Source organism: Falco peregrinus, chromosome 1, assembly GCF_023634155.1.
Source record: "Falco peregrinus isolate bFalPer1 chromosome 1, bFalPer1.pri, whole genome shotgun sequence".
NCBI lineage: Eukaryota > Metazoa > Chordata > Aves > Falconiformes > Falconidae > Falco > Falco peregrinus.
In genome coordinates, this window is record NC_073721.1 from 79654274 (window position 1) to 79682083 (window position 27810).

At 37.8% G+C, this 27810-nt stretch overlaps 1 protein-coding gene across 14 annotated transcripts in view; it reads left to right on the forward strand.

Annotated features, from left to right (window-relative positions):
* The window catches only part of SIPA1L1 (signal induced proliferation associated 1 like 1), a 221412-nt gene that overhangs the window by 137493 nt on the left and 56109 nt on the right, over positions 1-27810 (forward strand). For all 14 annotated transcript variants that reach the window (XM_055798044.1, XM_055798039.1, XM_055798124.1 and 11 more), the window contains 4 exons: positions 3026-4846; positions 14384-14514; positions 15146-15334; positions 22669-22843. In XM_055798044.1, the coding sequence (XP_055654019.1) occupies positions 3349-4846; positions 14384-14514; positions 15146-15334; positions 22669-22843 (1993 nt within the window). In that variant the 5' untranslated portion in view covers positions 3026-3348. The remainder of the gene's footprint in view (positions 1-3025; positions 4847-14383; positions 14515-15145; positions 15335-22668; positions 22844-27810) is intronic.

Here is a 27810-nt window from a genome sequence, read left to right on the forward strand (position 1 = left end):
CTGTTCATGTATATATTCGTAGCTCTACCTTGAATTATATTTTTTTCTATATTGAAATAGTAATGAATTAGGAATTGTCACTCTTCACAATTACTGTTCTTGTCTTTAGAAGTAGGTACTGTACTGCCTATCTTGCGGTTGTAACTAATTTTAATAGATTACATATTTTGTGTTAGCAATTCTGCTACTTAATATTTAACTTTCTGCAGGTTTTCCTGTTCATAATATCATCTGCTTATTGGTAATTAATGGTCATTTAAATCGTGTGATTCACCCTGTCTTTGATGCAGTCATGTTTTGCAAGTAGAGAAAACGTTAGAAGTACAGATTGCCATTATTGTTCCTTTTCCATTAAATCTGATGACCAGTGTACCCAGGATCTATGCTTTAGGAGTTTTTAATGTTACTACATGTAATGTTTTCACTTTATTTTCATTGGAGCTAATCAAACCTTTTAGATCAGACTGTTAGGTCTCAAATTAGACACTAGGACAAGAATGTTTAAGGAAATAACCACAGACAGGTAGTTACAGTCTCAAAAAAAAAAAAAAAATTGAACTAATTAATACAAATATGGACACAGGCAAGGTATGATATTGTTACCTTAATCATTTATTGCCTGTATTCCAGCTGCTACAGCAGATGAGGTAGGACAGTTGCAAAAACCTGTAGAGCATGAAACAACTGGTCTGCAGAGAGAGGTGTCCTTAGTGCTGAGTCAGGAACAGAGAAAGTATGTAGAAAATGTACTGTGTGGTTATGTAACTAATGACCGAACCATACACACAACAGGTCAGAAATAAGTTCCACAGACCACTTAATTATATTTTTTTCATAGATATATATTTATCTTGTTGGCCTGAAAATTTTTAAAGGAAAAAAATCTGTGGGGCAGGGGAAACTGATAGCATTTGGGTGCTTATATGGTCAACACCAAGTTTGGGAATTTTTAGAACTGCTGAGTGAACTTCTGCCCTTAAGTTAATGAGAAACTTGTACTAGTAGGTTATATGTTTCTGTTAAGGACCAGCACTCGAGGGGGGGGAGATGTGTACTTTGCTGTCGGGGGTACTGATGGTGGAAAGGGAATGGTGAGGAACAGAAATCTTGGGTTTCATTGCAGGTTAGGAAGAGGAGTGTGTGGTAGTGGACACTTCTGCCTATTTTGTGTTCCACCCTCAGCTTGACTCTTCCCTCACTACCCCTTTTAGCCTGTCTTCCTCCTGCCCCAAATCCTTATCAGTTTTCATTATCTTTTCCTTCCATTCTGCCTATAAAAGCCAGCCTGTATATCGCTTTAAAAAGTCTGTGCAGTGTTCCCGTTTCATAGAGCGTCCTGCATAAGCAGTATTTCCTATGGCACTGTTGAAGAGCATAGGCAGAACATTAGGTTCTATGATGGGACCCAGTGTTTGCTTATTTCCTTCCTTGATCTGATTTGTGCGCAGAGGTGTTTCATCAGTTTGATCAGTTCTTAGACTGGAGAGTGTTTTGAAATTTTTAACAGCTGGAAGTTGAGTAGTTTTGCAACAGCTGCATGGATAGACTGCCTATCTAAAGTTATTCTAATTACATAGGTAGAAAAAACCCTATTGTTTCAGCAGTGTCATTGTAGCACAATTTCAAGGAATGTAACTGCTGTTATGTAAATAGCTGTGCAAATACAGTAACACCTGAGATCGTTTGTAGTGTTCTTGTTAAGTGTGATACACTGCCTTTTAAGTATTCCTTATTTATTCAGCTTGATATAAATGGGAGCTATTTCAAAGAGTTGCTGTGGGAAGTGAAGGTAAAACATGCTGCCTTTGGAGGCAGAAAGTGTCCTGGCTTGATGCTTAATTAGTGTGGGTTGAAGTACTCCATAGTTTTGAGACGAGACTGCAGAAAGTATTAGTTTCCCTGGAAGCATCAGAAAGCCTTGATTCATAGACAGTACTGTATTGTCAACATGGTGCTGGTTCAGCAGCATCTCTCTACACATATTTGGCAAATATTTAAAGGCCACATTTTGTGTAATTGGTCCAGCCTTTGAAAATAATGAACTTCTTTGTGTTAAAAGGATGTACACAGCAGTACAAGTTTTTTATCTTGACAGTCTCATGCTTTTGTCTTCTACCAGCAAGGATGCATTTGTGGATTATTTTTTTCAGCTTCTCAAAGGGTAGTATAGTAAATGCTTTGTAATCACTTCAGTACTGATGAGGTATGGGAAAGCATTTAATTTCCATGGCTTTGTCAAACTGGATTATACAGGAGCTGTAGCAGACAATATTTTGTTAGCCAGGGAAATAAAAGGAACTTTTCATATGAAGTTATTTAAAAGTATATGTTCTGATTTAGCTTTAGTCTTTTTATATGTTGTGAAATCTGGGCAGAGATAATACATGCTTTCTGGACTGTCCAGCTGATTTGCAAATAAGGCTATGCAAAACATAGAATAAATTGTATTGACAGCCATTCTCTCTATTATAATTTTGTAATCTTCTTGCTAATTAGCTTCCTTTTTTTTTGTTAGCATATCATAGTTATTTACATTAATGGAAAAGTTGAATAGGCATTGTTAATACCTAATTGCAACCAAGGATGTGTGACTTATAAATGGTAAATTCTTTAGTTTCTAAACAAAATTTGGAGTCCAGATCTGGCTCCTCTATAGTTTCTACAGGAAATATATGCTGTGTGTGTCTTTAAGCGGAGGAACTTAGTGCCCTACTTATGCTTTGCAAAACTGTCCATTAACCCATTCAAAAAGTATCACTAATCTGTGCATAAGGGAAAAATTATATTGAGGTGTGGAATCCAAATGTAGAAGTGGTTTGGTTTTTTCAGAAGGTAAACCAGCAATATCTAGAAAACTCTTCACCATATAATACAATTCTGCATTTTTGAAATGATGATCAACAAGGTTTAAAAGCATGTCTGTTAGAAATATTAATTATGTAGAATAATTAATTTGATAGTGTCGATTATAAAAAAAGTTATATGACATGATTAATGCTTTGATCTTCCTTTTTCTCTGTTCTAGGCTTAAAAGAAGCATAAGCGATTGGATTACAACACTGACATTTCAGGGTGCAAGTGATGTTAAAACAGTTTGAATGTATCGGAGCATGGCTGCTACTTAAAATGCAAAACTTAAAGGAAATTATTGTTTATCAAAACATACTGAATATCTGAGTTTTATAGACATCCTGCATTTAACAGTGTCCTTAAATGTCCATGATTAAGATCTCATGCAACCGTTGTATATTTTGGAGACTATTCTCCAAAAGAGAACTGTGTATTTAAAAAGCAGAAATGACTGTGATTTCTCTTGGAACTTACTAAGATTGAACATCCTGAAAGATCATGACCAGCTTGAAGCGGTCCCAGACCGAAAGGGCTGTTGCCACTGGGGTATCAGTTGGAACAGATGGCACCTCAAAAGTCCACTCGGATGATTTTTATATGAGGCGATTTAGGTCACAGAATGGCAGCTTAGGATCTGCAGTGATGGCACCCGTTGGACCTCCTCGCAATGAAAGTTCCCATCACGTTACGTCTACCCCTGGAGTCCCTAAAATGGGGGTTAGGGCAAGGATTGCTGATTGGCCCCCAAGGAAGGAGAACATCAAGGAAACAAGCAGATCTAGTCAAGATATTGAAACATCAAGTTGCCTCGACAGCATGTCTTCTAAAAGCAGTCCTGGGAGTCAGGGAAGCTCTGTTAACCTGAATGCTAGTGATTCTGTCATGTTAAAGAGCATCCAGAGCACACTTAAAAATAAGACCAGACAATCTGAGAATCTAGACTCCAGGTTTCTTACACCTGATGGCTATCCCAGTTCCCCAAGGAAAGCTCTTCGCAGAATAAGACAGCGCAGCAACAGCGATATTACCATAAGTGAGCTTGATGTGGATAGTTTTGATGAATGTATTTCACCCACTTTTAAATCTGGACCATCTCTGCACAGGGAGTATGGCAGCACATCTTCCATAGATAAACAGGGAACTTCAGGGGAAAGTTTTTTTGACTTATTGAAGGGCTATAAAGATGAAAAGTCTGATCAGAGAAGCCCAACCACAACTAAGCTTAGTGAACTCCTGATTGCCAGTGGAAGCAAAGGTTCAGGATTCTCTCTAGATGTGATAGATGGGCCTATTACTCAAAGGGAAAACCTGAGACTCTTTAAGGAAAGGGAGAAGCCACTCAAGAGACGCTCAAAATCAGAGACAGGAGATTCATCCATTTTTCGTAAGCTGCGCAATGCCAAAGGGGAAGGGGAGCTTGGGAAGTCTTCAGATCTTGAAGATAACAGGTCAGAAGATAGCATCAAGCCTTGGACTTGTCCAAAGTGTTTTGCTCATTATGATGTACAGAGTATTTTATTTGATTTAAATGAAGCAGCAATCAACAGGCATAATGTTATTAAAAGAAGGAACACAACCACAGGTGCATCTGCTGCTGCTGTAGCATCACTTGTCTCTGGACCCTTGTCTCATTCTGCAAGTTTCAATTCTCCAATGGGCAGCACTGAAGACCTGAATTCAAAAGGAAGTCTCAATATGGATCAGGGAGATGATAAAAGCAATGAACTTGTGATGAGTTGTCCTTATTTTCGTAATGAGATTGGTGGGGAAGGGGAGAGGAAGATCAGCCTTTCCAAATCTAACTCTGGTTCCTTCAGTGGATGTGAAAGTGCCTCGTTTGAGTCGACTCTGAGTTCTCATTGCACGAATGCTGGAGTAGCGGTTTTGGAAGTTCCCAAGGAGAATCTGATTTTACATCTAGACAGAGTGAAAAGATACATTGTTGAACATGTAGACCTTGGTGCATATTATTACCGAAAATTCTTCTATCAGAAAGGTAGGTAAACTTTATTTCTCCATGTGTTTTGTTAATGACTTTTTTATTTTAGCAACATAAATTCAGTTGCTTTATAAAAATATTTGCAAGAATTATGTATTTTTTTAATCATCAGTGCTTAAACATAGTATATTTTACCGATCAATACATGCTGTGTCTAATAGTCTTTCACAGTTGTTGGAGTAAAAGTATGTTGACTATTTCAGTACTGATATGCGTAAGTTAGCAGTGGGTACAAATTATAAATGTCTTGAAATACAGCTTTGGTATCCATGGTAGTGTGCAGGGACTGGCACTTCAGATTAAAAAAGAAGGAATCATAGAATATAAGAACTTTGTTACCCCTACACCAATACTTGATGAACTGAGGATTTAATGGAACGTGCAGCTTGGAAAGTTAGCATTTATAGTAATCTTCGGACATTTTAGTATCTTAATCATACCTTTCAAAAGGGGTGTGTGTGTTTTAAATCATTAATATATAAATAAAAATAAATATCTTACTATTTTTATTATAGCCATCATTCTAGAAAGAAAATTCTAATTTGTCAGATTTTGTCAGAAAGAAGCTATCACTCTCTCTATATAATTGTATATATACACACCTGCACATGTGTTGAAATGACAACAATATATCTGAAAAAGAGTACAGTTCTCTTCTATGTGGTTTTACTGAAACAAAGGATTATATTTTCTGTTGGAGGTGTTCAGGAAGAAATAATCATATCAGAGCTTTCGACCTATAGAAACCCAAACATTACCCAGATAATCCCTCCTCACCAAAATGATACTGGCACTGTGGGATGCAGATCTCACTGTCTGTTCTTCCTGATTCTGAAAACGATCAGAAAAGATTGCAGACCAAAGTCCTTTGAAGTTCAAAAAAGAGTTCTGTCTGCAGGATTGTGCAGCTTGCTATGGTATCTTCTGATGGATAGAGTCCATTTAATGGCTGACCTGAACACTACTTATTCCTTAGCTACCATCTGTTTAGTGGAAGCTACTCAAAAGAGCTTGTTTCCTGCAGATTAGAGCAACAGGGATGTCTGGTTAAAATAAGGGGATGGTCAGTTAAAAAAACCTTCAGCTTGTTAACTCTATTACAGCTAATAATCTCATCTCCCATTTTTCCCTTGCCTCGAAATAGGTCCATCTCTTGCCTTTTCTTCCTTGCATTGACCCTTGCTTGGTTGGGTGGCTCTTGTCATGCTTTCCATAGTCTCCTCTTTCTGCAGTCTTTCTAGTGCTGAGAAGTAGCCTTTGCTGCATGGTTTTTGAGAGTGCTGATCCACATCCTTTGGAGATAAGAGTGAGGAGAAATATTGCTTTCCTGAGAACAGTAAGCCAGATGCACGATATAGGATGAGGTATGTTTGGAGGGGAGAGCTTGAGATTAGAGACCTTTGCCCGTGATCACCTTCTTATCTGGCTCCCTCTGGAACAATTTGATTCTTTGTCATTCTTGAGTTTTACAGTCAGCAGCTAAAGGTGCAGTTCCGTGCTAAAAGCTGACCTGATTTAAAGCATTTCAGCACTAAAAGGGGAAGAGTTTATTCCTCCGCCTTCCTTGTACCAGTTCTTTTGTTTTCTGAAAACTCGATAAGCCAGTTTAGTTCAGTTTACTAACCAAGCAGAAATCTTGCCATCGCAGTAAATTTGCTTTTTATTGCTTGGTGGTTTCTTGCCAGTTCTAGTGAATCAAATCGGCTTTCCTTGCAGTCAAAGAAGTGTCAAAGCCTGGTGCCAGGTAAGCAGTGAGAGTGAACAGCAGAAGAGGAAGGATGTGTGAATGGGATTGCAGCCCTTAGGCAACAGCAATTCATTAGTTTGGTTTATCCTTTAGGGAAACCACACCTTCATGCTACCACAATGCCAGTCACCATTTTGTCTCTGTTTCTTTCTAGTTGCAATTAAGACAAACTAGATAAAATCGACATAACCTAGTCCTAAGGGTATTGGTGAGGACTAACAAGGTATAATAGTGTCAGTATGTGTATGGAGTGGGTTTGGGGGGGAGAGAAGAAGCTGTGATTACTTTTTTGGTATTGTTTTGTTCTTAAGCCCTACAAATGGATTTTTAAATTCACTGTGCTTGTGTTCAGTCCAGCAGGCAGGAGCTAGGGATGTTCCTACCAGAGATTTTTGTCTGAAAAGAGGTGTACTTCAGAAGCCTCATTAGATATCCCCAAGCCCCACAGTTCTGCAAGTACCAAACACATTTTGTTGACAAGCCAGAATATTGCCTTTCCCCTAGCAAACTTTAGACTAATCTGAAAGAGACAGGATAGCAGTAAAATAGGGGAAAAAAAAAATCAAGGAAGTCGGTTGTAACTGAAAGGTTTTATAACATTAAGCAAGTAACGATGCAGAAACTTCTGTTTGAAGAGGACGTTGAATCTTGATGATGTTATTAATGGATTAGACAGTGGCGACAGGCAGTTTCAGTGTGATCAGCTAATCAAGTTAGCAGGCCGTAGGTAACTTTATAGTCATAAAAGTATGAAGCAAAGAATTCTGATTCAGCAATGATAACTTTTAAAGATCTCAAGCCAGGAAAATTTCACAGAATTGGAGTTCTACTGAGTAATCCTAGAGATTGTAAAGAATGCAAAGCAATTACCCAGAGAATTGTAATCCTTTAAATTTGTTTTCATTCCAACTTCAAATAACAAAGCAGGTAGTTTGGGACTATATCAACAAAGAACTGCTAGTTACAAATCATGGATGAGCATTTGTATGTAAAGGAAATACTAAGGTGAAATCGACATATTTGACCTTTTACAGAGCAGTGGTAAAACTGTTGATAAATAATATTCTGGCCTGATGTCCAGACTTCTAAAAGTTAAAGTACTGGTGAAGACCATTTAGCAGAGGTTAGAAAAATGGTACAGATATTGAGAAAAGAACTTATAATGGTAGTTCCCAAGGTTGCATTCAGTTCCACTACTTTCTGTCTGAGCTAACTGTGCAGACTGTCTTTGTACTCAGCGGAGAGAAGTGAACCTTGCAGGATGATACGAATTGCAGGCTTACTTCCCTTAATTCACTATGGAAGGCTCATACACAACTAATTCATGTGGAGATATATTATACTTTCAGGAGATTAATACTACTCTTACTGCAAAAGATGAATTTGCAAAGTAACTGTTTAAAGGTGTACTTCAAAAGGTGTATTTAATTAGGATGACTTGTAACTAAAAGTCTTAAGCCTGGACATTTGTAAGTACAGAGATATGTGATAAAGCTAATGCTAAAAAAAGAGGGGGAAGAGAAGTTAGCACAAGAACAAACCTGTGAAAGCTGCACAAATTTGACCTTGAAATAAGGTTAGGCTTTGAACTAAAAGGATAACTATACATGGGAAAGACTTCCCAAAGAAAGTTCTCTGAATTTTACATGGTGGTCATGGGTTTATTGTATGTTGTTTTCCCTTCTCTTAAGTTCAATGCCTGAAAAGACAATTTCTGACCTGTTTGAGTTAAGATAACATGGTCTTTTCTGGCATTTGTTTCTTAATCTGATAGTCCCCTCTTTTAAGATGTCTCTTTGTTGGAGGAGTTTGCAGTTTGTATAGATGGAGTAGGTAGCTGGACAGAGTAAGGTTGGTTTCGATATCGGCATGCCTCTCACTTGTGCCATAATGTATATGTACTTTCAGCTCTTGCTGTTTGGTTGTGTTCAAGGGCAATTGTGTGATCTGGACCCTCTGGACTGAAATCAGAATATTGGCTGAAGTACACAAACAAGGTTGTTAATAGCAATGAAAGTATTTTAAAGGGTGCTGATACTGGGCAAAATTTTAAAAATCTGTGATTATTGAAATAAAAGATAATCTCTCTCAACATGGTGCCCTTACAATTAATCGGAGGGAAAACAGGTTGGGCTTGTTTGGAATTTTTTCTTTTCCACACAGTGGCACCAAAATGTAAGGGTGGGTGGATGGAAGGGAATATTTCAAGAAGCTACCTGTCAGTTGTTTTGGTCCTACTTTTTAGACTATTTTTTCTTTGTAAAGCATTGTAACGTTTTTTTGTCCTGTGATTGTGATGAGTATAAAACTTTGCAACTAATCTAAGAAAATACATTTTGAGACAGCTGACGAACGTCAGTTTTGATAAAAAGTGTATTTTCTGACAGAAAAGAGGAACAAGTTTTTCAGGCCTTCTCACTGAAATGTAAGAAAAGATGGTTTTTTTGTGTGAGAAAGTGAGATTCTTACTTAAATACATAGCTTTCTACCCCCCAAAAAATTAATGTTGTAAGAGAGAGAGAAGCAAACCCCTTGAACTCACTGCTTCTGGACATAAAATTACGGTTCCCGGAGAAGGGATGAGTTGTCTTAGGTTAACCCAAAACTTCTAGTCCTATCTTCTGGCAAAGGCCAGCAACAGATACTGAAGGAAGAGTAAGAATAGGGCACAGTCATAGCGATACTTTCAAGGTGAACTTTGCCAGCCTCTGGAGATGCATAGAGAATGGATTTCTTAACCTGGTGATAGTATCTTTTTGGCATTTGGCAGATATTACCTTTCTGGCATATATCCAGTTGGCTGTTACGCTGAATAAACTTCTAGCATTCACAGTACTCCAGCAGCAAGGAGTTCTGCAGCTTATCTACGTTAGTCATAAAGAACCAATTTTTACTGGCTTCCAGAATAAAAACTAGGGTCATTAGATTAAAGCAACCTCACTGCTAGGTGAAAAAGTTTGGTTTTCTCACCTTTCCTTGCTATGTGTTATTTTATAAACTTCAACAACCATATTATTCCCCTCAATCATGTTTTGTTGCCCTTCTCTGAACCTTTTCCAGTTGAAATCAGTATTTAAAACACAAGCAAACCACAGGCTTATATTGTATCATAATGTTTTCCACTTAGAAATTCTGAATGTCTGGCCGTAATTTATCATCGAGACTTGAATTCCTTTCCCTTACATAAGTAAAAGCTTTGCCTTTTGTATTCTGGATGAAATCTTAAATATTTGTACATTTATATAACAGGTCAATTATTAGCAATAAAGTATTTTGCAAGGAGAGCCTTGTTTATTAACCTGTCTATAGCTTGATATTAAAGACTTATTTGTTACCAATAATAAAACCATAGGGTAGAAAAACTTGGTTCCATCAGCTTGTCTAAGTGCTGCTTGGAAAAGTGTGCATATTGCTTGAGGGGGGAGCAGTCTGTTCTCCCTGTCCCCCCAGTTGTGTCTGAGAATTCCAGTTCTCATGGGGAGAACCAAGAGCATCCATTTAGCTTTGGTCATCATCAGGCAGTAGTCACAAACACGGTTGCCATTTAGGACAGATTTCAATTACCGGCTTAGAATGAAAGACTTGTCTAAGAAGTGGTTTTCTGAGCTGGTTTTGTAACAAATAAGCTGTTTGCCAGCTTTCCTTTTACTATTGGCAGCCAGTAAAAAATCCCCTTTGCTCTTATGCTTTAAATTGCTGCATATTCTATCCCCAAATCAGTACCTTTCATGTATGTGGCTAGATATACAGAAAATTTAGTTAGTCTGGTCATGAGCAAGTCTTAAGACATTGTGGGACGCAGCTCTAAAAATGCTGCCCTTTTGTTTCCAGAGAACTGCTGGCCAGAGTGCTCCAGTGCTGAAAGTGCAGTGGTAGAATTAGAGGAAAATGCTTGATGCAGAATTTCATTCTGAGGTTAAATGTTTGGGATTTTTACTTCTAGTCTGATTATACAAAATATATCAGTTGAACATGATATCCAAAAGTAAATATGACAAGAGCACAAAAGAACCTCCCCACTCAAAATCAAGTGCATTTACTTGGATTTCCTTTGCAAGGGAAACTCATAAATATCTGCCAGCAAAATGAGTATTTTCACTTAGGTTCTTTCACTGGAAGTATCAGTGGAATTATATCCTAAATGTTTCACTAGTTTTAAAAGTATGTTTAATCTGTTTTAATGGCCAGGTACAAGCAATCATTGGTTTTTTTCGGCGTGGATTTATAAATGAATTTCTGGCTGGTTCTCTCCTGAATGAGTTTTAAATAATTTTTCAACAGTAGTTTAAAATGAAATGTCAGGCTTGAGGAGTGTTGCTTTCAGTGATGTTCTGTGTGGGGTGGAAGTAAAAGCTATCTTCTGTGTTGTTCATGTTTGGCATAAAATTCTTGAATTATAGTTGTGAAGTAGTGTGGTAGGTTGACCTTGGTTGGATGCCAGGTGCCCACAAAACTTGTGGGTCAAGATAACAAAGCAATAGCAAAAGTCACATGTGTGCGTGGATGCAGAGGAAAACAAAAGATGTTATTCCCCACTTCCCATCAGCAGGCGATGTTCACCCACTACCCAGGAAGCAGGGCTTCAGTGTGCGTAGCGGGTGCTCCAGAAGACAAATGTCATAAATAACAAATGTCGCCCCCCACCCCCCTTGGTTTTATATCTGAGCAGACGTCGTATGGTATGGAATATCCCTTGGGTCTGTTTGGGTCAGCTGTCCTGGCTCTGTCCCCTCCCAAGACCCTGCCCACCCCCAGCCTGCTGGTGATGGGGGGATGTTGGAGAGCCAGCCTTGGTGCTGTGCGAGCGCTGCTCAGCAGCAGCCAAACGCTGGTATGTTAGCAGCACCCTTCTGGCTACCAGTACAAGCACAGCACTGGGAGGGCTGCTGTGGGGCTCAGCCAGAGCCAACTGTTTTTACAGTAAAACTCCTAATTAACTATGTTTAGATTGGATATTAAGCTTTGTGCACGTAAATTCTGCTACTGCTTTTTTTTGCTACAGGAAAGAGAAAATGGCTGGATATCAGCAAATTCGGGATGGAGTAGAAAATCAGGTGGAGATGCAAGAAACTGTACCACAGGGAGAAGTAGTCCAATATGAGGGTTTATACTGTAGCTTGCAGAATGAATACAGAGGCGGGGTAGAGGAGGAGAAAGAGAATAAAAATGAAGGTAGAGAATGAATAATCCTGTAGTAAATGTGACTAGAAGAGAGGACTGAGGAGATGCATAGGAGAGCAAGATCACTTGCCCGGTGTAGAGTGAAGGGAAAGAGGATAAAAGACATTTCTTATTAGCAGAGAAGTGTAAAATTCCACAACTGCTTTGTGCATTTTTCAAAAGAAATAGGTGTTAGATAAAAAGCTTAATCAAATGATACAGAATTGTATGTCTGTATTCATGCAGCTTCAAACATTCTTACCAGCCTTCCTAGATGTGTTTTCAAGATACGAAATAGTTTCTCCTGAGAAAACTCTCTCTCTGAATTGCAGGCTAGGCTGGTTACAACATACACAAATTTTATCATCTGTGCAGTTATCAGTACAGAAAACTAATGTTATTTTTTGTCTCTTCTAGTATGTGTTATAATGGAAAATTTTAAAGAAAAAAATGTTGGTATAAGCAGAGGTACATCAATGTTTTTAAGTCATTAGGCAGTTTGGTGTGGAGATGGCCAAGCCATGTCAGGTTTTGGAAGCTGCATAATATGCTGATAGAAAATTGATCCATGTTCTCAATGACTGTGCTTCTGCATTGTCCATCTCTGCCATAAACTTTCTGGTGAGCTGTAAACATCCTGAAAAAAGCAAGTTAATTACTGGAGAAAAAAGAATAGCTAGTGTGCTAATAAGATAGCTTGGGTTTTTAAACAGAGGACCTCTGTGGCGTTTTGTAGGCTCATATCAGTGGAGTAGTATAAAGATATAATTAGGCTTATGTGGATGGCCTAATCTATTCATAATTTCCCCACTTATGACTAATTCAGTCACCCAGAACATACACCAATATTTACAGGATATTCCACAAGATGTTAAAAGAATTTTGAATCTTAATTACCTCTGTGCAGGGTATTGGCTTTTGATGACTTGCAGAGGAATTTGGTGAAAGCAAGCTTTATAGTGCTGCGAGCATATTACTTTTGTCTTGCATGCTCTGAAATCTTAAATGGAAGACACTGAGGAGGGGGGTAAAAAAATAGCAGATACAGGGGAATAGAACAGAGCCACCCAGGGCTTAAAGGGGTGGACAGCTGTGTGAAAACAAAGGTGTAATTCTAGGGCACAAGTAAGTTCATACAGAGAGGGCACCTACTTGAAAAGCATTTAATGTATTGACAGAAAGTATAGCAAGAACCAATACATATAATTTAAAAAAGAAATAGATTAAAAGATGAAGCACTCAAATTTTCAACACCACAAGTGATTATTCATTGGAGAAATGACTGCCATTCACTTTGGATGGTGTGTATTTCAATATCTATTTTTAGTATCTTTAAAGATGCAGTTATTTATGATATTAAAATAAGTTACATTCTATTTCTAGAGCAGAATAGCTCATATTAGACTGCTCTTAAATTCCTGTTTTAAAGTTTTAAGAATAACAAGTAATCTGTATATAGAAGTTCAGGCAGTGTGGTTATGTTTCCTTTCAGGGCAGTTAGATCTGTGTCTCATTCAACTGAATTTCACATTTCTTCTTTGAATTGTTGAATTTTCAGATAGCTCTTTCTATTTTTGTGTATGTATAAATTAAGTCATGCATGCAGCATACGGAAAGTGATGACATAGGACTTTTCTTGTACAATGCTTCTATTTTTTGACAGTTTGTCTTAAATTTTTCTTTCAGGTATTGTACATTTAAATTCGGTTGTCACTTGAGCTATGTGCACCTTTGTGTTGCTGCATTCATAGTGATATGTCTGTCATTAGTCAAGATGTGAGCATTATGAACCAAGGCTCAGTAGAAGAGCCTTCAACACCAATCTCTTGAATTGTTGAACTTTATTTTTAAATGGACTTTTCTAATATTTGGGTTTTTTTCATTTACAGCTTGGCTTTATATGTGTGTAGTTAAACTAATATAAAAATGTATTTTAAATAATCTACTGTTCAGGTAGAGAGTAATTTCTCCAGCCCTGTACTCTCCTTTCTGCCACCTCAGCTAGGCTAGTTTTAAACTCAACTCTTAGCACATCAAGTTTATTCTTAAGGTTGTTCAGCACTTTGCTGTTAAATACTTTTGCTAGTCACTTTGTTTTTTGCACTTTATTCTGGTTTTCTGTGGTACTATGCTTTGATTTTTGGGTGGTTTTTTTTTCCACTATGAACAAGTCTTTAACTTATTTTCCAGCTTCATCAGTTTTTTCCCCTTCTGTAATTGAGTAACTTATTTGACTGTTTTTTGCTTTTTCTATACATCTTTTGCTAACTACAGTTGTTTGCCACCCCCATGTTAACAGTGGTGAGTTTCCCACTTTGGTGCATTTGGCTTCCTTGTTTTTATTTTTAAGGAGGGGAAATTTGTTGTACTTATTTAGCTTAGTGTGAATGGAACATTTAGAGATAAGAGCTAATGTAAGAGGTAAATTTCAGCCTTCGTGTATAAATGAAGCTCATTAGAGAACTGAAGCTCAAGAATGAAATCCTGGTAGCGCTGAGGACATGCTCTTATTGACTCTAGTGGAGCTGACAATTTATTGTTAGTATAACAAGCATGAAAATGTAGTTGAAGTGTAAGAAGATGGATTTTCATTTGTTGGTGTTTTGGTTGTGTTTTTTTAATGCAAGAACACTGGAACTATTTTGGGGCAGATGAGAACCTGGGTCCAGTAGCTGTGAGTATAAGAAGAGAGAAACCAGAGGAAATCAAAGAAAATGGACCTCAATACAACTACCGGATCATATTCAGAACCAGTGAGGTAAGCAGTTCAGGAATGATAGTAAAAGAAGCTAGAAGTGAGCAGGCAAAAACAGGTGGCATGTGTGGGGTCTGTCTGCTTTTCAGCGTGTGTAATAGATGTCTGTTTCCCCTACATATGTGTAATCCAGGAGTTTATGCTGCATGTTTTACTACATGGAATACGAGTAAGCGTATTAGTGAGTTATTTCATAACATCCAATACAGAGGAAACTGCGAAGGTTGTATTGGTTAAAGCTAGAGAAACTTAGAGGAGCTATACTGGCTAGAAGCAAGCAAAGAGGAGGGAAATTACTTCCTCTGCTTTTATATGTGACAGTGGATAGACCTGAGAAGTGTACTTTTATACTTCGAAAGGCTGTGGTAGAAATACTACTGCTAATCTTTTCCAAGTATTAGTTTCCTGTAAAACTTAAATCTGTTGAATAATTTGAAATACTCTTGTTACTGTTAGCTATCAGTGAGTGACATTTTGCATATTGGTGTCTGTTTCATGCAACATAAGTTACTTCATGTCTTCAGTCTCTATTGAGAATTGGAAAAATAGTACGTTTTGTTCCACTGCTATTGCTAATCAACCTTTTGTCAGTGCATAATTCAATATATAAGCTATTTTTGTTTTGCGTGCTTAGCTTATGACATTAAGAGGCTCTGTGCTGGAAGATGCTATCCCTTCAACTGCAAAGCATTGCACAGCCAGGGGACTTCCCCTAAAAGAAGTGCTGGAGTATGTGGTTCCTGAGCTGAATATCCATTGCCTAAGGCTGGCTTTTAACACTCCAAAAGTCACAGAACAGCTTATGAAGCTGGATGAACAAGGGGTAAGTGCAGAGTTTATAGAACGAGACAAATTGTCTTCAACTGTTAGATTACTGCCGTGAACTGCAAAATTACCTTTTAGCTTTGTGATTAGAGTCAGTCTGTTAAAATGCATCATTAAACTAAAGCTTGTCATCAGTGGGGAGAGTTATGTTGCTTGTCTTCCCTCCAAGTTTAGCAGGATATTTCGTATGTATGAAATCAAGTTCATTGCTCTAAGTAGTCTAAACTTTTAGATCAACATTATGGTAATTGTCTAATTTACCTGAAAAAACACTAAGTGATAGTTTTTCAAAGGGCGGGGTGAGAGAGGGAATTCGGGTTTTCTCATTGGTATTACAATGAGAATAGAAATCTCGCATTTTACTAAATGTTTTGTTGTAATGTTGTATTGACACAACCATTACCAGGCTGCTGCCTGTCTTTTTTTCTTCTTCTTTCCTCTTTTTTTCTGTTTCTTCTTTTCCTTCCTTGAAACAAACTGCATGATAAAATACTCTAAGCCTCTTCATACAAGTGGTTTTCAATCAGGTGATAGTCCCCTGACCTCTTAAGATGGAACTGAGGCTTGTTAGCTATACAGATTAGATTACAAAAATGTAAGTCCATAAGTGAAGTGAATTTTACGATTAAAAACTTCAACAGTGACATTTAACAGTACTGAGGCTGTCTCTTTCTCCTGGTCCTTTTTGCTTCTCATGATGAGCATTTACTGCACAGAATTAACATCTGTGGTGTTATTTCTTCTTGCTGTCAGTTTAACATTGCCATCATAAAATTGGAAAAGGTCTAATCGTTATCTGCCTCACAAGGGAGAGAATATAGCTCTTCTAAACAGGTTTATAAGTGACTATCATGATGATTTTTGTCAGCCTCCTTGTGATTTAGAGAATCCCTAAATAAATACCTACCAGAAGCAAAACTTGAGCGAAGTGCTTTGTCCTGTAGTTAGTTTCAGAACCTCATCTATTTCACTAAGGACATGGTGCAAGAGGATGAAGGAGTGGGTAGCTGTGACTATCACAGAGCATCCAGACTAAAATGGGAATTGTTATGTGTGGTCAGCTCAAGGTGGGTGCAGCCCAATATTGTCACTGACCGTGACGAACAGTGGGTGCTTGGCTAAGATATGAGAAAAGGATGAGCATGGAGTGTTACTTTCTTAGCTCCTGAGAGCTCGTAGGCTTCCATAGGGTGCTCTGTCCTACCCCTTTACTTCACTAGTTTAATGAATCCTAGTTTAGTTAGTCATTTCTCATGTAGAAGTTATGTACTTTTGATCATGCTTTTACCTCTCAGGATTTTTTTCAGTTTGCCTCTTCTCTCCCATATATAATTTAAAAGGTCTAGTTTTTTAAAAAAGAAAATTTTTGGTTTGTATGCTTTCTTACCTCTTCACTCTGTAGTGATTACTGATAAATTATTTGCTTTGTGACTACTACTGAACACTGAAACTATATTCTCGTGAACACCTAAGGTCCTGTCCCATAGGGTATAATTCAGAGCTCATTGCTGTAGATAGAAAGTTGGTATCTGTGTACCACATGGATCACTTGAACCTCAGTGCAAGTAAAGCTTGATCTGCCATTCTTCTGCCCAGTTATCCGCTGTCAGAAGCTCCTTTGGGAGCTCTCATAGCCAGTCTTCAACTCCAATTCTGTAAAGTAATAATTCAGTAATATTAACAGACTTTGTGACTTTACTGTTCATCACCTCTATCAGATTGTTAAAATGTGTTGAATACTGTATGTCCAAGTTCAGATCTCTGTGTTAGTCTACTCATTATTTTCTCCAGCTCCTTTTTGTCTTTTAGCCAGTTACAGGTTCTAAGTGAGGCTTTTTCTGTACCCTGTCTATTTAGGGTGTTCAGGCTATTTAGCTATTTAAGCTTTTTGTAGAAGTTTTGTTAGATGTCACTTGAAAATTTAAGTATGCTCTGTATCGGCATATGCTTATTGGCTCCTGCAGAGAACTGTATTACTGCCATGAGCAAACACATAGGTTAAGGGGAGATGGGTTTACTATATAGCCTGCTAAAAGGACAGAATCTTCAGATGCTTACACTGCTTGGTGTAACTATTCTCTGATGAAGTCCTAAGAAGCTGGAAGCCTGAGTGTTTTCCTGAGATGATTAGAGCATTGATTCCAAATATGAACATGTTCAGTGTTTACGATTTTTACCTGAGCCTAAACCTAATCTGCTCTTCATCCAGTATCACAGTTGTCAGGCACTTGAAGACTCAAGTATATCTTTGAATCTCTTTCCCAAGTTTTCTGTTTTGGCACTGTAGAAAATGGCATTTAATTCAACGTGGCTCCATAAGTGAGCCTTTGGATTCAAAGATCAGTACCTTCCAGATAGGCATGTCAAGAACATGCAACCTCAATAGTGTTAATGGGAAAATTTTCACCAAAAAAAAAAAAAAAAAAAAATAGCAGAAAGCTCTGTTTAAAAGTAACCCACCCACATTATTTCTACTAAATACCTAATTTGAAAAATACTTCAGCATAATTTGCTTCAAAAGTTGCTTATGTCTAAAAAATTATTAAATTATCCTTATTTCATATCCTGTATGTCATTAAGCTCCCAGAATACAGTGTATGGTATATGTTACTACTTGTCCTTAATGATTTTCAAATGTTTAAGTGATAGTTAAAATTGTATTATCTACATCAAAGTATTTTCTGTTTTTGTGGTAATGAAACAGTTTGACACTTCTAACAGAAAAAGATGAGCGCACTCTGTATTAATTAGAAGCTGCATTTTTTTATCAATTCCAAGCTAACTGAAAAAAATTGTGTAACAGCTGCTCTACTAATTAGGTACACAGAATGTTTATCACTACTTCTTGTAGAGTGTTGCACTGTTTCATTACAGCTTGAACAGGTGCCCATTTAATATAACAAAATATTTTGTAAATTTAAGAGTTAAGACTGTAAAGTGACCTTATCCTGGCTTAGCCATAAAATTTCACCCCTTCATTGAGCCAAACTTGTTTGCAACAGTTTTGATTAGGATAAGCTATCTTTTTTTATGTTTGTTTGAGGTTTTAAAGAGTTGGTTGTTTTCATGTTCAAGAATTTGCAGGTTTTTATTTTAAATTTTATCTGCTTTTGGTTTCCAGACTGCTGATATCTTTCTCTGCTATATCTTAAGAGTCATTTCAGTGTGAGACTTTTCCAGCAAAGGTTTTTGTGTGCAGTGATTAAATCATCTGTTGGTCTTGTTTATGATAAACTAAACAGATTGTACTTTTCAAGTCTTACGTATTTTCTCTGAATTTCATATCACTTTTATGGCTGAGCTCTTTTCTCTTCCAGTCTTTCAATATCTGCGTTTTACACCCAGTTTAAGAATAGGAATATTCTTCTTGACATACCCCACCAGTATAAAACTGGGGCAAGTTGCGTGTTTCTTACTTTCCCTTAGATTGCTAGTGTCATGGTAACAACTGCTGTTCTGTACATGTGACCCACATTGCTTGTCACCTAGCTGTTCTTTTATTGTCTTTATTAAAATGCATTCATTTGAATGATTCTGTGTTAAAAAGCAATCCAATTGTTCTGTAGGGCTGCACTAGCTTCCAGGCTAATTACCATCTACTAATCTTTACTTTGAATGCAGAGTTCATGGTAACTTACTTTAGATTTACTTCCAAATATGATTTAAAAATTTGAATATCAGGGCAATTACAGATTTATTCCAGTAGAAGTTTATCTTTATGGCAGTTCATCACTCACAGTAATACTGTGAAATGTCAGTTGATTTTTAATTTAATTCCTTATTTATAATACAAACTTGCTGACTGGTTAAATCCAAGATACGCTTTCTCCTGTCTTTCACTGGGTGCTAGACAAATACTTGAAGCGCACTTTTCCCACATATATAAATGTGTAAATACTTTTAGATTATTAAAATGAGGCTGCTACTTTAGGAGTTTTACCACAGCAAAATTCATCCTTTAACTCCTTTTTTTAGCTTTTACTTGGACTTAATACACTTCTAAGGACCCTAAAGAGATCAAGAAGGAGGTGTAGAGACTCTATGCCTGCCTTCTTGCAGATCCACTTTTTTTGATTCACAAATACCAGCTTGTGTTGTCCTTATGCAACTTTTTTGAAGTTCAACAAATCTAAGAACATAGCTAGAACGCATATGCAGCTCTTTGCATAGTCCTTATTTGGTTTCCTAGGCTGACACTTTCAAAGCAGTAAAGGACAGTTGTTTGGCTGCTCATGGACACTGCGGATCCCATTTATGTTTGTGCCCTTGAAGAGACTTATTTCACCTGAATTTGAAGCTTAAATAGTTTAGGTTGTGCTTGGTGAGAATGGTTCTCGTTGTCCTAACTTAAGTAAAATTACTAGAAACTATTGTAATTAGCAGTGCAGCTAAGGCATTGTTGTCTCATGAGACAATCATATTTCCCTGGGAATGGGCAGAGAGCACATCTGAGCAGCAAACGTTGCCTGAATGGTCCAAGACAGGACCTGCTGATGATGATAAGGAAAGTGATGGCAGTTGTTCTGGCAGGAGCAGCTGCAGTGCTATCTCTCACCACCCTTCCTTTCTCTCTTCCTCTCTCCTCCCTTCCTATGTGTCAGCAGTAGCTGGTCCAGGCTCTCTGAGAACACATAGCCATGTCAGCAAAGGTGCTACGTTTGGCTGCTGTCAGGTAATAAGCTTGCAGTGAGTGGGATCATGTAGTTTACTAGCTAGGCAGAGATTGTGGAAATGTACCCACAAACCTCATCTAGCTCCTGCGATTCCTGAGAAAATTTAGATCTTAATCAGTCATCATGCAGGGTGTTTAAAAAACAAACCAACCAGTGTGTCACCCATCTATATCTGGATTGTTTTAAGCATTGTGTACGCTGACAGTTCTGAATTTTTGTATTTCTTTTAGTGAATGAGGAGTTGAAATAATAATCATAACAATAAGTTGTAATATTAATTTGCAGGTGCTCGGTATTTGTTGTACCAATAAATATTTTTGCTTCAAGTCTTAATACTTCTGTGCCCAAAATATGCAGTCTTCATTCTTAATGGTGAAGGCTTTTGGTTGTGTGTCTAGTGCTAAAAGAGCGTTTTTGTTTTATAGTTACAAAGAAAGCATTTCAATAGTTAACAATGAGAGAAAATAAAATAGAAACATTACTTCGAGGCAAAAATTGATTTATTTTTCTTTTTTTCCTTTCAATTGCAATTTTGAAAGTTGGACTGTGAATGTTTGTTTCATAAGCAGTAGACTGAGATGAGGACAGGCTGAGAGAATTGGGGTTGTTTAGCCTAGAAAAGAGAAGGCTCTGGGGAGACCTTAGAGCATCTTTCCGGTACTTAAAGGAGGCCCACAGGAAGGATGGAGAAGGGACTCTTATTAGGGAGTGCAGTGATAGGAACAAGGGGTAACGGTTTTAAACTGAAAGAGGGTTGATTTAGATTAGACATTGGGAAGTAATTCTTTACTGTGAGGGTGGTGAGGCACTGGAACAGGCTGCCCAGAGGAGCTGTGGATGTCCCATCCCTGGCAGTGTTCAAGGCCGGGCTGGATGGGGCTGTGAACAACCTGGTCTAGTGAAAGGTGTCCCTGCCCATGGCAGGGGGGTGGATCTAGATCTTTAAGGTCCCTTCCAACTTAAACGGTTCTATGATTCTATGCTGTACTCATATTTTTATCACACAAAATTTGGACATACTTAGAAGGTGCAAGCCAGGTAGTCATTGTGTCAGTTGATAAAATAAGTGACATTCTGGAGGGGAGAAAAGAAACAGCCTTGAACTGTGACTCATTACATATGCCTAACTTCAAAGGGAGTGATCAAGCCAGGCTGATCTTCAGCCTTCTTTTTTCACTCCTTGTTTTCCTACTGCTAATACTTTATTCCTGTTACCATTCATCCTTGGTAGTAAGAAAAGAATACAGTAAAGCTGCAATTTACAGGTTTTTTTAAACTTTTTAAAATTTACTTTGAGACAGAGTAGGACCGCCTCTGGGGGCTTTTAAATTATCCTACCATAAATACAGTAAGCTAAAATTAAAAAAAATTCTGGTTAATCATTATGTGTGTCCTCATGATCCCAGAAAGTTCCAAAACCTTTTGTCTCATGACCTGTGATAGAAGCTTTGAGAGCAAATCACAGGCTATTCAGGTGTCTTTGCTTCCAGTGCCCTTGCAAATAACTGTGTTCACTTCCCACTAACCTATAGCCCAAACCTGTAAATCTCATGCCAGTTTCAACAGACTTTCTTGTGATTTTGCTCTGACAGACTTCCTTGGCATTTATTTAATTTCTCTGCAGAAATTTGTGTGAGAGGAATGATTTACCCTGCAATAAGTATGCATTTTTACTAGATTAATTACATGCATCAACTCTGAGGCACTCTTTTGTGCTCTGCCAGTCAGAGATCCTGCCTGTGAAGTTGGTATTGGAGATGGATGGCAGTAAATGGCTGTGGGTGCTGCTTTCTTCCCTTCTGTAACTTTTGTTTCTGTAGTCCAAATGTAAAAAGGGCACAGATGTGGTCCTTTTTGTGTGTGTGCATCGATTTGGAATTGGTGAGAACAGTTTGCAGAATTGCAATTATGGTTGGCTAAAAAGTTACTTTATTCACATCTTCAGTTTCTGCTATATTGGGAACATGAAACACCAAATTAGTGGAAAAATCGAACTACAAAGCACAAATATGTGAAGGTCTGTGCTAGTAAATATCTTTAAAGTATTACCATCATTTCTCAAATTTAGCTATTTTCTTTGTTACTGCATTTTTAAGTCCAGGAAGGCAACTGAATGGCATTGACTTTCAACTTTGATTAACAGGTGAATGCACTAATAGATGAATAATTTTTGTCTTCTCTTTGAAGTGTGAGAATGTTGATTTTGTCACTTACTACAGAAATGAGCACATGCTGTGCCCTTCTCTTCTGTGTGGAATGTTTAGCATAGGATAGTAACCATGGTACCAGCCTAAGAATGAGAATAAAGATCCTGGCATTACTCAGCCAGCACTTTCCGTGTGTCTTGATTTAAGACATTCACCATTTGTAAGCTGCAGTGTTGTACTCCTGAAAGTAAGGAACATGAATGCTTGTTTCATGTCAGAAAGCATTTTGATACCTTCAAATGAAATATGCCATCCTCAAGGCCATTGCGGTGGAAAACAGTGAGAGTATTTGGAACCAGACTAACATTTGAAATTAGACAGATACTGTCTAAATTAGACAGGTATTTTTTTCTTTGTGAATTATGGGTTTAGTAAAAAATGTGAAGCTAATTTAGTGAATAAGTTGCTGCATCACTCGGGGTACATATATTTTAATATTTTTCCCTTTGCAGTTAAGTTACCAACTGAAGGTGGGTATCATGTACTGCAAAGCTGGGCAAAGCACAGAGGAAGAAATGTATAATAATGAATCAGCAGGTCCAGCCTTTGAAGAGTTTCTTCAGCTGTTGGGAGAACGTGTTCGACTCAAGGGGTTTGAAAAGTATCGTGCTCAGCTGGATACGAAGAGTAAGGCTTTTTCATTTTTTTTCCCTTAAGCAGACAAAATGCATCATATGGTTGCTAACTGACTTTGTATACAGAGTTCTTAAAAATAACCTCTTTGCTATAGGAAGTTGCTCAGTATTAGAAGTGAAAGCAGAGCCAGTATGTAATTTGACCTATACAGTCTTTTAGCTCTAAGTATTGGCTATTTGTACTAATTTGGTATGAAATTACCACTAATGCAGTGACAAGAAACCGGTAACTGGAACAATTATTGGTGTTGAAAATGCATCATCAATGTGTTGTCTAAAGAGTAATCAGTACAGTTGATATGTCATAATTCTTTTTAATGCTATGCTAATACTGTCATCAAAAAATGTTGGAACCTGTCTATGTCGCTCCACCTAGACAAGTTGATCTATTGCTTTTCTGCCATGTCAGCTGCATTTGGTTTTTCTTTTAGGCAGTTTTTTTGGTTTTTGTTTTGTCTTACACCTTCTATCAAATGTATTCCTCCCTCTGATTTTTTTTCCTTTGAGTTACGGAGAATAAACTGGATTTGGCAGTTACATTATCAGCTTTAGCTGCAAAACATATTGCAACAAAAATGCAGTGGAAGGATGATCTTGGGTGACAGTATCTATAAAAGAAACTCCCTACTTTTGGAATCAAGCTTGTGAAATACCTGTTTATATTCCGTTTGTAAATCTGCTTAAAATTACTCAGGGAAATTTTGGCCTGTCTTTGAGTATTAAACTAACTAGCTCCTATGGAAATCTTTTGCTATTCTACTCGCTTGCAGTAAAGGAAATGAAATGTGGAGTTGATTCATGAAAGCTGAAAAGCATTCATAACTTGAGCGCAGCAAAAACTGTGCTCTTATCACAGGTCTCCTGTCACAAAAACAGTAACTTGCTGTGCTTTAGTTCTCCACCATTCTACCTTGTGTCCTTACAGGGATCATGTTGCAGTCTCCTCAGGCTGTTCTTGATCAGCCTAATCATCACTCCTCAGAGGGTTATAAAACTTCCTGTGGTTTCAGCCTTAAATGAATACCCATTTCACACACATTTACCACTGAGGCTGCTTTCTTTTAGTTGCAATACTTAAATTCCCTCTAATGTATTTACTCCCTTGAGTGCATTTACATGTTAGTTTTGTCTCCTCTATGCTTTTGTGATGTTACCCTTAATAACCCAAGTCTCTCTTATTGGTATAGGAGGCATAGTTTTCTCTGCTCCTCACACCCCCGCAATATTACTTGGTAACCTTCCTCTGAATTCAAACTTGGATGAGGGCATTCTCTTTCATTTTAGTAGCTAGGATTATATGTGTGATTCCAGATGAGATCCAGGCAGTTTCTTGCTGTAACAGTTTCTTGCCTTTACTGGAAATATATTATACAATGATTCTAAGGCTGAGTTTTCCTTTTCTGCAGCTCCAAAGTATTATCAGTTATAAAAATAAGCTAGGCCAAAAATCAAATGTGTATGGAAAACAGGGAAAATATTATTTCATAGCTTCTGGTTTTCTATTGTGATCTCCTTGTTACTTTCATAGTTAAAATCCTCTCTTCCCTTTCTTCTGGTTTAGTTAAGACATCTGAAAAACAACCCCTTTTTTGGTGTCAGTCCACACACACCGGTTTCCAGTATGTGTAAATGCTGTATAAGTAAGAGTTGATTCATGTGCCCAGATACACCCATGAAAGTAGTAACTGTGTCTTCAGTACTTGGTTGAAATCTTTTTCAGCAGGATTTTCCAGTAATGTTTGGGTTCCTTTTTGTGCTTCTGAGTCAAGAAAAGAATTTTGTCAGCTTTTGGTTTTATGTACTACAGTCTAGCACCTGTTGAATGGACACATATGTACATTTTTAGTTGACTCAACCTCTCCTGAAAATGTCATCTATCTCACAGTCGCTAGGAAGTTCATGGGCATCACTTTGAAGTAATAAACATCACAGTGATCTTGCAAATTATAAGTTCAGTCATTTTACTTTATTTTCTAGTTGTAATGCATGCTTTATTTCCCTCCCCCTCACTTAGTCTTATTTCTCAAACTTAAAGGTTTTAAGAGCTGTCTTCTTGTAATGAAGGTTTTCTACTCGGTGTTGAGAGCTGACATGTCTTTTTCACATTGTTCAGTAGACCTACTGGCTCCACTCTGTATCTAAAAATACAAGAAGGCTTTACATGAGCACTTCACTGTGATCCAAGAGGTGGGGGGATATTTGTAGTGGAAGCTGCTGCTTTCATGAAGGGTTTCCTATGTTTTCTTTCAGTCAAGGTTTGCAAGCTCACATGTGTGGGACCTCATCAGCTATAACTGCTTAGGAGCTTCTAAGTTGTCTGAAATTTTTTGGGTTATGTTGTCTGCAGGCTGACTGAGGAACACATAACTATACAGCGCATATATGAATTTTTAACGAGCAGGTTTAGACAGGAGGACACGTGAATAACAGCAACGAACTTTTGTAATTGATCTTGATGGCACTATGTTTTCCTATCTGCCAGTATACAAAGCAAGGACTGGAAGTGGTGGAAGAGAAGGTGGTGTTTTGGGAGTGCAACACTAAGCTCTTTGGGGTAGCTTAATTTGGAAATCCTTATTGCATATTCTACATATAAAAGGGGGGGGGGGGGGAATGCACCTTGTGGTAGGCAAAATCTAAAAACTAGAGATGGCTGCAAGAGCTGCATCTCGGGTATGGAGAATATGCCAACAGCAGAATACTGAGAGGCAGTGCATCTTAAGTAGCTACCCTGAGTAATCAACTAGTCTTTTCTGCTTTGGCCTTGTCACAGAAAAGTATGCAAAGGAGGAGGTGGTGGGTTTTACCCTGACTTAAGAGTTCTGTTGAAACAGGCAGTACAGCTAGGAAGCAAGCTTCTCCCTTTTCCAGGTCTGTGCTGTTCTGTTGCTAGAAATCGCTGTCATGAAATAGTTCCTGTGGTCTCATTATTCAGGAAGTTTTCCTGCATAAAAATTCTGTTTAATGTCAGCACAGCTGATTGCAAAGAGAACAAATGTCTGTTCATTAACTTGCAAGAAAGGTCAGAGCTATGTAGGCTACTTTGCTAGCTCCTATACCTTTGAACAATATTTTGCAGCCTATGAAAAGCAGATGCATGATGTATGACACTATGAAAGATTTTCTCAGCATGGAGGGAAGCTGATTTGTATATGTACTCTGGAAATTTTCACAAGATGTTTTTAATTTATGCAGATTTTTAAAGTAAAGTTGTTCTAGCAAAAGGCAGTTTCAGAACAGTTGTTCTTGGAAATTTTTAGAATTAGGGGCCTAATTGGTAAGTATACCTAACAGAGCCAATTTTTAAAAGGAGGAATCTCATGCATCCTATTAACTGAAAGCCTTTTTAAGAATATTGGATCCTTCAAGGGCTTCAGCTTTGGATCTCTGCCAGTGCCACTGTGGAAAAGAGCTGCTACTTTTAAAGTTTTGTTTGTATATTTCTAGAGTTACCGGAGGGGAAGCAGTCTATTTCTTGGCAGCCTGCAGACTTGAATAGGAAATAGAGCTTGAAAATGTCATCTATCCCACAGTTGCTAGGAAGTTCATGGGCATCACTTTAAAGTAATAAACATCACAGTGGTCTTGCAAATTATAACTTCAGTCATTTTACTTTATTTTCTAGTTGTAATGCATGCTGTATCCCCCCCCACCCTTAATCTTTTTTCTCAATATTTTAAATTGGTAAATGGGATCAGCTGGATAACACTAGGCTTGGTAGCCTTGCACTGTGTGTCCAGCAAAGTGGTAGTGTGGTTGGTGCAGGAAATTAGGGAGATTGATTAATGTGAGTTGTAGGAGTTTATGAATTGTCTATTTGATGAGATTATAAACTTAATTTATAATGGTAGGCTTCTGTATTAGACGTTTATATTGCATGATTTTTGGTTAAGACACGAGAAGAATATGAAAACAGCACAGAAGAGACTAAATAGATTAAAAATCTAGGGAATTAATGCAGTTCAAATTGACATTTAATTTAGGGGTTGTCAGTAAAACCCAGTGCTTCTAATGAAATAATACAGATGGATTAACTTAACTTTCACAATTTAACATCTTTTTAACTACATGGAAGTAAGAATAGACTTACTCTGTTGGGTCTGAGACATTCACTGGAAGACCAATAGCCAAAGGAGGTCAGAGGTTCCTCAATTTATTAACCAGAAATGGGGCCTGGGAGGAAGTCCTGCTTTTCTCTGTTACTCGTATACTTCTGTATATTACAAAATAAAAGGATTCTGTCCTTCAAAACAGTCTCTGAAAATGACTCTGATGTTACAGAAGTTGAACATGGATGCTTTGTGTAATCCTTGTGTACAACAGAAAGGAGAGCAGGTTTGACAGGTGTGGAATTTGGGCCAATAACTAGGAGAAACTAGAAATAAGGCAGGGCTTTTTAACAGCAAAGGTAGATGGGAACAACATTAAGCTCTGAAACTTTTTGTTTCTTTTAATTGTGAATGCTGCTGCCGTTTGTAGCAATAGCTGTTTCTTCTTCTGCCTCATCGATATCATTTACTTTTTGTTTTCCTACAATTCCTTGCAACATGCTTTCCTTTGAAATGCTGAGATTTTCTAGTTGTACTGGTTTTATACAGTTTCCTATTGCAGAGGTTTTAAAAGCTCTGTGGAAGCAGGCTGACAGGTTCTGTCACTTCAGTGGGGTGAATTTATCAGCAGTGTGCTGTTGGTGTCAATCACAGTTTTGAGCTCTGTTAGTGTGGGAAAAAATACTTAAATGGGAGTCTGTTAAGGCAGTCCTTGTGAAGACAGCTGAGAAGCATTGGAAGGACAGAAGAATAAGGTGGATTTTTAAATGTGAATAATGATGGAAGCAAAAGATGATCAGATAAGTCCTCAGCTAAGTAACCAAATCCAGTAACGGGACAAGACTGAGAAGGCAGCATCAATAGGTATGCCGTAAACTGATGGCAGGAGGGGATATCTTCCATCTAAAAA